The sequence below is a fragment of the Manis javanica genome, chromosome 6, assembly GCF_040802235.1.
Source record: "Manis javanica isolate MJ-LG chromosome 6, MJ_LKY, whole genome shotgun sequence".
Lineage (NCBI taxonomy): Eukaryota > Metazoa > Chordata > Mammalia > Pholidota > Manidae > Manis > Manis javanica.
In genome coordinates this window covers 109,011,423-109,021,452 of record NC_133161.1, presented here as the reverse complement: position 1 = coordinate 109,021,452, position 10,030 = coordinate 109,011,423, and the positions used below count along the sequence as shown (strand labels likewise).

At 52.6% G+C, this 10,030-nt stretch overlaps 2 protein-coding genes across 29 annotated transcripts in view; both read right to left on the bottom strand.

Moving 5' to 3' along the window:
• Nucleotides 1-1,753: 1,753 nt before the first annotated feature.
• Nucleotides 1,754-3,939, bottom strand: MRPS24 (mitochondrial ribosomal protein S24). Its single transcript, XM_017674197.3, has 4 exons — nt 3,681-3,939; nt 3,535-3,603; nt 3,325-3,436; nt 1,754-2,185 (listed from the first exon to the last, which is right to left on the bottom strand). Exons 1-4 carry the CDS (start codon nt 3,774-3,776, stop codon nt 1,902-1,904), a joined length of 561 nt encoding a protein of 186 aa, XP_017529686.1. The 5' UTR covers nt 3,777-3,939; the 3' UTR covers nt 1,754-1,901.
• Nucleotides 3,940-4,079: 140 nt separating this feature from the next.
• Nucleotides 4,080-10,030, bottom strand: part of URGCP (upregulator of cell proliferation) — a 142,812-nt gene continuing 136,861 nt past the window's right edge. For all 28 annotated transcript variants that reach the window (XM_036990999.2, XM_073239236.1, XM_073239235.1 and 25 more), the window contains one exon: nt 4,080-9,387. In XM_036990999.2, coding sequence (XP_036846894.1) covers nt 6,794-9,387 — 2,594 coding nt within the window. In that variant the 3' untranslated portion in view covers nt 4,080-6,793. The remainder of the gene's footprint in view (nt 9,388-10,030) is intronic.

Sequence of the window (10,030 nt, the reverse complement as noted above, 5' to 3'; positions counted from 1 at the left end):
AGGTGGCTTGATGCTGCCATGGATGGGCCCAGAGTGGGGAGCAGTCAGAACTGGGGACAGCTTGCTGCCCTCCACTTCCCTGCACTAATGCCCCCGCCAACTCACCTAGGACTGGAATTTGTAGTCACTTGTTTTGTGGCAGGAGGAAGTGGGATAAAGGGATGCCCAGGGATCATTACAGACCACCAACATCTCTTGCATCAGTGTCATACATCTAGGTTGTGCTGCTCTGCATACAGGATCCGTTATACATCTGTACTCAGATGTTAGTTCTCCAATCCAGCGGCCATGCCAGTGGCCTGTCTGGTTGTGTGCAATGCCACAGATGGGAGGCCAGCCCTGGGGTTGATCACCACCTGCAGCAACAGATGTCACATGAGCCATGGGAGGGGAGTTTATGGGAGTATAGGATGGTCTCTGCTACAAGCCAAGTTGTTGCTGCTAAGTCATGGCTCATTCCCTGGAAAACCTACTTGTGGGGGCAGCCTTCTCTGTCAACTCAGATTTTCAAAAATATCTCATTTGATTTGATGACAGCTAATGTAACATGACAGAAACTAACTTGATCTTATTAACTTGGATGAGAATGAATTAGCAAACATCAGGCCTCATTTCCAAAGTGCACAAATGTGACCAGTGAGGAGCGACAGTGAGATCAGCTAGGACTACACTGGGAAAAAACTCTTTGTGCCGCCTCCTTGCAAACTACAAAGACCTGGTGTGTAGCCTGCAGGGACTGCTAGTGCCTCTGTGCCCCAGCTTCAGAATGGCTACCAGGGGAATGGTGGAGACCTGGGCAACCCTGCCCCCTCAGGGCCTTGGTGTGCATGTCTGCAAGATCAGGCCAGAACTCATTCACCAGGAAGCAGCCCTGACACCACCTGCTCTGCCTGCTCTGCTCTTTGAGTTCTCTGTTGTTCACACTTCATCTCTTCCACCCACTGCCACAGCCAGAGTGCCTCCCCCGCAAGAACACCAGCCCCTACCTTCTATCTTCTGTGCTCCAGGCATCCTGTGGCTGAACTTTGCAAAACAGTGGAAGAGAACACATGGCTACAAGCCAGTGCCTGGGTGTCGCACCTGTGTGCAAAGCCCTGGGGTTGGATGCCTCCAGTTAGATGCTCTATCTCTGAATCGTGAGTGTATGGTTGAAAAATGAGAGCAGCCCACACATGGGACCCTTTATTTGGAAAAGAAAAATGAAATCAGGTGAAGAAAGATATCTAGTAAGATGCCTTCATCCCAGATCTTGTTTTCTGGAGTGTTAATGCTATTTAAATAACTTTTTTAAAAACCTGAATATCTAGCAGCATGGTAATGACAAAAAAATTTTGTTCATCAACATGTTCCAAGCACTTAGTAGTCTCTGGCACAGAGATGCTCAGTTAAAAGCACATTTAATAAATGATAAGTACTCTCTTAAGAATTTCTAGAAAAAAAGTACATTTGGAAATAAAATACAACACACTGTTTACAGTAGTTCTCTCTGGGGTAGAATTATAAGAAAGTGAAATGGTCGGTTTGATACATGTTCATACTTTTTAATTTTTTTTTAGTTAACATTATATTCACTAAAAAGGTATCTTTCCATTTTGTGAAGAAAAAAAGAACTTAAGGTAAAGTTCCTGATACAATGATTTTCACAAGATATTCCTTGATCTGTAGCTATTACCTAAGCCTCAGACAACTGGCAGCCATCCTGGGGGCAAGAAACACTATTCTAGTTGCCTCAGAGTAAAGACACACTTAGAGATAAGACAACACAGTCTATTTATTCAACAGCAACTTTGAAAACAAAGCCTCAGGACACCGAGGGCGTGTGTTTCCCCCATCTCTTCACTCCTTTCCCAGACATTTATGTCCTTTGCATGTTAAAGATGGATGCAAAAAAGACAGTTATCCTAGATGTACTTATACACAGCCTTTGAGGGAGCAGTCTGGAGGTGCAAGCGCACAGGACACTTATAAAAGTGGGACAGCAGAGTTTCACTGTAGCCCACAAGAAAGTAGAACTTGTGTGCAGGCAGCTGCCTCAGGACCATGGCACAGACCTCCACCTGGTTAGCCCTGCGCTTTAAAATGAGCTGGTCAGCCAGGCAGCCTGGGAAGGTGCCCAGCATGAACTTTCGAAGGAAAACATCCTCCACCGTCCGCTCTGCAGCCTGGTCTTCCCCATCCAGGTTACCTAAAAAGAGAAGGGCACCCAACAGTGCTGAGCACCGCCTTCCACCCCACCCTGGCCTCCTCAGTTTTCTTCTGTAACTTAAGAAGAATAACACTTTATAGTTCAAAGTGCATTTATTTCATTAAATCCCCAAACCAAGGCTGTTAGGTAGGTATGACTGTTATCCTTGTCTGACAAAAGGGTAGACTGAGGCCTTAGCCAGGGCACAAAACTCAGACAATGCCTCCAAGTATAGCCCCTTTTCCACTCATTCTTGACTGCCTTAGACAAGCACTGGTCATCCCATGGGCCAGATGAGGCCACCAGCTACTCCTGAATTAGGGACACGAGGTCCCTCACCACCTAGTGGATTCTCAGTGTGCACCTCTTAAAATATCTGTTAAGGATCTCCATGCCCACCCTCACACTTGAAAACCAGAAGCTAAAAAGGGTGGGGGACAGGAATCTGTATTTTAAGCAATTTTTCTAGACGGATGCATCTCAAACATCCAAGTTTAGAACACTCACACTGAAGAAATAATAGTAGATTCTTATTAATTCACAGAAGTCATGTTTTACAGTCACCATGAATAAGTTAGTGAACGCTGAACCACTGCTCCTAGCTGAAATACACGGTTAAGTTTCTGTGAGCCTATGGTTACAATATTTTGTTAACAGAACAATACATAACTGTGTGTTTGTTTACAGACACCATGGCTGATTGACGTTCAACTCTGCTAACACCTTCACTCATACCTGAAAGAGGTTTCCTTAACATGCACATCTTCTCATAAGGTACTTCACAGCCTTCCTGAACTTAAGAACAGCAGACAGCATTCAGCATTACCGGCTATTTTAGGGCAGCGGATCACCAACAAAAAGCACGGAACTACAAAAACATGGCACTAACAGATCTCGAGAGCACTTGTTTACAGTATAAGCTCAAACAAGAAGGCAGAGCCTTGCTCAACCTCAGCTGGAAAGGTGCACGTGGGTGGCTCTGCCCGGGCCTGAGAATGGCCGTGAAAACAGTGGGCAAATTCACAGACAGAATTAGATTAAGGGTGTGGCTGAATACAACCTCCGACACCGATTCACTTCCCGTTCGTGCAATCCCTGCTGGGAAACTCTCCGGCCGCCGGGCGGTCCAGGGCCCTCACCTGTGTGCAGCGACTGCCACCCCTTGCGGTGCGCGACATGGTGCGGCGCGTGCGCCTCCTCATAGGTCACGGGTTTGTCCCCCTTGCCCACTCGGACCCGGGCCGCTCGGTTCTAGGAGCAAAGAGGGGCCGTGACTCCGCGCGCCAGCTCCAGCCTCCAACCCCGGCCCCCACCGGACCACCAGGACTCCCGGGACCCGCCGCGCTCACCTTGGCGCAGACCGCGGACGAGTGCAGGACGCGCCAGGCGCAAAGCAGCCCTCGGCTCCAGGCCAGCACCTGTCGGGGAGGAGGCGTGAGGCGGAGACCGGGGCCCCCATGCCGCCTCGCCGGGCCTGCCCGCACCGTTTACTCACCCGCCGCCCGCCGCACGCGGGCGCCGCCATTTTGGACCGAACGGAGCGCGCCGCGGGGCGGGGCGGCCTGGGGCAAAGGTCAGCCGGCCGCGACATCGGACGAGACCAAGTCGGCGCCAGCGCGGGGGTGCGAAGGGCTCTCCGTGCCGGAAGGGGCCGGACGTGGGTTTTCCCGCCGTCCTTCCGCCCTCACGCCTGTCCCGGTCCTTCTCCCCCGCGCGGCCTCCGCGGCGTAGCTCCGGTCGGCGCTCTGAGGAGCCAAGTGGGGTCCCCACGGAACCCGGCGATGGGAGCGCCGCTGTCCTGAGGGGAGGCCGGCTCCGCCACCCTCCCCCGCCCGCCCTCTTCAGGGTTCTGGAGACGAGGCGCTTGAGATTATATAATGTTCTTCAGAAAAAAGAGAGAAAACCTGGCTTTTAATTCGTAAAGAAAAATAAATGTGTTTTGGTTAAAATCTGACCCAGTTCTTCGCACGACTCCCGTCGGGTTTCACAGATGATCACACCCTCGTGTCCGCCCTTGGGGAAGACGGAATTTTGAGTTTGCTCCAAGGCGCCATCCTTCGGAAGCCAGGCCAGGGCCCCAGGGGGTCACGGTGCTCGGCCGTCTGCTCCGAGGGCCCCGACCCCCCGGCCGACGATCTCCGAGGCCGTCCCGGCTTCTGTGGGCTGTCCCCTGGCTGGGGGGGCTCCGCGGCCGCGGGACACGCGGGCAGGTATCCCAGAGAGCTGCAGTCACGGGGCAGCACTGACTCTAGGGTCTGAAAACAAACGGCCTCGGCAGGCCATGGAGTTGAGACGGAGCGAGCGGGGCGCCGTTAACTTACTGGGAAGGCGCTCGGCTCCAGCAGCCTCTCCCGCTCCGCCCGGCCGGTCCCTGCACGGCCGGGGTTCCTGAGCCGCGCGACTTCGAGTCTGGCCCAGGCGACCTCTTGACCCAAGGTCGTCGTGCCCTGTCTTTACACTGGTCTGCTTCCAAAAGTTGAAGTACTTTGGGTAAATGTTTGATGTAATTTCACATTCTTTTAGGTCCCCCAGGGATGGTGGTTATAATTTTCCTGATTACTAAGCAGTATTAACCTAGTTTAGATCCTGCATCCTTTTGAAACTGTTGAAACCTATGAACTCTTTGCCCAGAAAAAAAGCATGCAGTTAATTTTCAGGAATTCAAGGCTTGAAACTTTAGGACAATGGATAGACCGAAGGTGAAAAAGACTCCTTGATTAGTAGGGAGCTAGGACTGGCTTCTCTGTTTCTGATTTCAGAAATAGCTTGAATCAAATTTTAAGGGAACTGGTTGATATTCAACAATTCAAAAAGACATTCCCAGAGCTTGAACTTAAGACCCATGTTTATTCTATATGGGCTGTGTGAAATCCCAACAGGCTAGAGAAGCACCGAGGTAGCTTCCATGCCTCTGAAGGAAAAAAAGTAAGGGAAGGCTTTAAATTCTAAGTGGACCAACATCTTAAAATTCATGTTATTTAATGATTCAGGAAAAGAGACGTTTCTAGTGCCTAAGGATCAGAGATTCTTTTTGAGTTTCAGAAGGGAAAAGATTTTCCTAAATTATTGGCAAAAGATCAGGTTTCCAGAGTTCCTGTTTACCATGTCCACAGCCAGGTTCCCAGAAGGCACATCGAGGTAGTGGCATGAAAAGGGGCTGCAGAGCCGGCCATCCAGAATGCTCCCTTGCTGATTCTGCCCAAGGAGTACGTGTAACACAGGAGCTCCTGGTCAGTACCTGAGGGCCTACTTTCCCTGAAGCCACAAAATAGAAAGGAAAAAAAGACCCCAGGGGCTAAGCAGCAGATCCCCAGAACCAGTGGCACAGCTGGGGTTGGTTTCTGGGGATCAGCAAGGTGACCCTGGCATATGATAAGGACGATTACAGGCAAGGGCACCAACTAGAGAATAAACAGTGGACGAGACCCCAGTTCTGTGTGCAGGTGGGCCACAGACGATGTCTGGAAGGAAGTGGGCCCCAGAGCATGGAAGCAAGACCAAGAGCTGACACTGAGGGACCACACTGGGGTAAGCCTGGCCACGGTGTGGGTTTGGGGAAGGTGAGCGGTCAGGAGGTAGAGGGTACTGGCTTACTCATCAGTGCCTCTCTGCTGATGCAGGTGTGTGAGCTGGGGTGAGATGCTAAACTGCCCTAGGCCTCCTTTCCTCATCTGTAAAATGGGATAACACTGCAAACACATTTAATTCAGTTTCCCAGGGGCAACCTAAAGAACAGATCTCTGCTTAAAGAGAGAGGAAGAGCATGGCATTATTTTAAGACACCCAGGCATCCACCATCTCAGACTTTCTACTATGCACCCCTCCTTAGACTGTGATCCTCTTTGACGCAATGGGAAACAAGGTACAGAGAGGAACCTGCCCATTCCTATCATGTGTGCACCCATTCATTTCATTCACCCAATAAACATTTATTAAGCGCCTACAGTGTGCCAGGCCCTGGGGGTACAAAGTTGGGTAAGGTAAAGCCCCTGCCCTCCAGGAGCTCATGGTCCAGGGGAGGGGCAGACATGGGAGCAGGGGAGCCAAGATGCACCATACGGAGTGCTGTGGCAGAGGTGTAAACAAAGGACCAGGGGGCAGACGGAGCAAGCAGGGGCTCCTGCGGTATCGGACCAGTCAGCAGAGGGCCGTGGCAGCCGGTCACACTGTGGCACACTGAGCAGGCAGAAGAGAGTCACTGATGCCAAGGCTGCTGAAGGAAGGCCTGCTCTGTGTCCTCAGGGCAACTTCCCACCCATCCTGGGTACCCAGCTCTGCAGTGATGGGGAACTACTCTCCACTCTAGTGGCAAGTGATAGAGAGCATCTGTACCAAATGCCACAGGAGCTCAGGGCCTGAGAACAAATTCCTGCTGTGTCTCCACCGCTACTTTACTGCTCTATTCCCAAGAGCATCTCTGAGCTGTCACTTCCTTTCTTAACACTTTTTAGGAAACTTCAGATACCCATCTTTTGCATTGCCTCCTCCTCACACGTATCAGGCACCAGCCCCTCTCAGGCGCCAGGCACAGCCCCACATGGACACCTCGTCAGAACAGGCCGCCCACAGCAGGCCTCTGTCAGCAGAACTTTTCTCTCCTCCAGCTGCTCACAGCCGCCTCACCAGCTCAATGAGCTGCTGAATGCTTTTGTTCTGGTTGGACAGGCCATTCCTGATGTTCTCCAGCAGGCATCTCTTCAATTCAAAAATGGCCTCACTGTACCCCGAGCTCACGGGGGCCATGGGAGGTACTCCATGCCAGAGGCCTGGGATGTACCAAATGTGCTGCTTCTCAGGGTCACAGAAGGCTGGGTCTGCCAGCACCCGAATGTGCTCGCCCTGTTTCTCCATCTGTGCCACAGCTCTGCTCACATCACTGGTTTGATCCAGGAGCTGCTTCCTGTCTCTAGGCTTGGGGCCGGGGTCAGACACATCGTGAAGGTTCTGGTATACAAACTGATAGCTGGGCATATGTCCCGTTTTTTCCAGCTTCAGAAATGCATGCAGAATAGCAGGCGGAATGTCCTTCGTTTCAGCTAAACTGACCACAGTGACATTGCTCAGCCCCATAATCAAGGCAGCCAAAGAAGCCTCCAGCTCAAACCTCTCCCCAGCCGTGGTCAGGGCCCCGCCTATCAAGCCCCCCGAGTCTATCACCAAGATATGATCACAACCCAGGTCCTGACTGAAGCTCTCTGCCACCGTGATAAGCTGCATGAAGGCCCCTCGAGGACCACAGCTCCGCCCTGTGGCAAACCGCAGCCCAAACATAGTATTGAGAAGAGTGGACTTCCCTGTGCCTGGCATGCCCAGCACCGACAGGACCACCAGTCGTGACCTCCTCTCCAGGCGGATGTGCAACTCCTTCAGGAGCCCCGTGACCCAGTGCAGGGGGGTGCTCAGAGTGCTCCCGTCAATCAACTCCAAGGGCAGCCCCTTCAGCAGCAGATCTAAGGCCAAGCCTGGGAAGTGGGCAAACCTCCGATGGCCTGCTGGCAGCCTCCCTGCCTCCACAAGGCAGCTTTCTGCCTCATAGAACTGGCCCATCTCCCGCAGGAAGTGCTCCACACCCAGGGGCTCAGGCCAGAACAGCTCACTTAAGTCTGGGGCCCCACAGTGCTTTGGCCTTAAGGTAAGAACTGTATCTGGAGGCTGTCTTGGCCGTGGCTGGGCCACCCGGGCCAGCCCCCACTCCATCCACCTCAGGAAGTATAGCTTCTCACCCAAGGAGGGGCTGCTAATGCCTGCGATGAACTCCTGCACCCCCCAGGCAGGGTCATGGCCGTGCTGCTGCATTCGTAGTTCCAGCAGCCGATGCCTCAGCTCAGCCCTGTGCTTCTCAGGAGGGTCTCCAGCCCACTGGCCCTGGCAGAGCTCCTTCTCCACCTGGGCTGCCTTTCTGCACGGGTCCCCCTGTAGCCTCAGCTCGTCCCTTCGGTAGGCGTCTGAGTCTCTGACCTTCCTGGTGATGCGCTCCATCCGGTCTTTGGCCCTCTGACACTCCTCACAGTCTTCGTCCACCTTCAGGCCCAGCCTGCGGGCTGCATGCGCCATGTCCTCCACAGACACCCTCCTGCAGGGGGACCGGGCAACGTGCGCCACGATGGCGCGGACCCGGCGCACAAAGTTTGCGCTGTCCGTGCTGCTGACCTTCACAAGCACGTGCGAGTGGTCCATCTTCAGCACAGGGATCAGCTTATTCAGGAACCTCAGGTTGGCGTTCCGCTTCCCACGGTAGGGGCTCAGGATGAAGTAGTACTTGGTGGCTGACCCCTTCATGGAGTACAGCAGCTTGTACTCCTTCTTGCTGATGTTGTCGGTCAGGATGAACACAGCTGAAGAGATTTCTGTCAAGAGCTTAAATTGCAGCCAGTGAGACCCGATATCACCTCTCAGGTTCAGAAAGGCTGTGGGCTCTGGGAAAATGTCCCAGTCCTCCCTGCCACTGGGAAGAAACCAGGAAATTTCCACCAGCCCATCTGCAATCTCCCGCGGATTGGTACCCAAGTTCAGATCACGATGCCAGAAGCAGTCTGGCTGCCAGTGCCCCGGGCTGAGCACGGCATTCAGGAGCTGAGACTTAGAGTTGCTGCTGACCTCCATACGCACAAAGGCGAAGGCTGGCACGCAGGACAGCACCATGCTGTCTTCTCTGAAGCTGCCCACACCCCTTGGGGGCTGTGACCACCATGTCCGCACAATGCCCCTCAAGGCCCACAGCAGAAATGTGTGGTAGTGGTTTTCCACATCAGGCAAAATGAGAGGGAGCGCAAACTGGCAGAGGGACATTTTTAACACAATTTCTTGTTGTAGGAAGCTATCCGAGGACAGCAGCAGGGCGCAGAGCAAGTCCAGGGGGTTCACAGGTGAGTCGGGGCTTGGCGGTTCAGAGAAGGAGTAGATGTCTGCAGAGAGGTCATCAGCCGTGTTCCAGTAGATGATCTCCTCTTCCATCTGGTTCTCCTTCTCCGCAGGCCTGGCATCTGGGGGCATGTCCAGCACCATGGTGGTGTTCCTGGCCTCAGCATTGAGGGCCTGCAGCTTCCTGAGGAAACTCCAGGGCAAGTCTTTGGGACCCTGAGGAGCCCAGTTCTTCATGCTGTCACTGCTGATCTGCTGAGAGTCCTGCAGGCTGAGCTTCTGGGCCTGGCATGTCTCTAGTCCCAGAAGCAACAACATTTCTTGCAGTCTGCTCCTCTCCACTGTGGAGAGAAAGGAAGGCATGAGTGCTTACCCTGTGTGTGGGCCCATGTCAGAGGTAGGGAGGGAAGCCCAATAAGGTGGGTGGGACCCAGCCTCCTCTGAAAGCAGAATGAGGGGCTCTCCTGATCCCATCTGAAAGCAGGACAGAGCAGCGATCACGACAGCCCCAGACCCACACATAGCCAGATGCCTGGGACATCAGAGGGAAGAGAAAAGGGCAACGAGGGTCACGTTTTAAGAATTATGTAGATGTTACAAGAAATCTCCCATCTGATTTTTCTTGAAACCTGCAAGATCTAGCAACACTAGGTCCAAATTTAACTCGCTAGAACAAGCATGTATATGTCATTGATATGCACTGCATGCCCCACTCTGTGACCATACCCCCACTCCCTCCAGGACCCGCCAAATACCTAGGCCCAGGACTGGGCTCCCTCACATCATCACTAGGAATGTCCCCAGGGGCACCATCACTGATGCATTCTGATTTTCTAATTACTGTTTCCTTTTTAAAAATAAATTGAACCCCAACAAAAAAGAAAATTACAGACCAATATCCCTGATGAACGTAGATGGAAAAATACTCAATAAAATATTAGCAAACCGAATTTGAAAATATATCAAAAGGATTATACACCACAA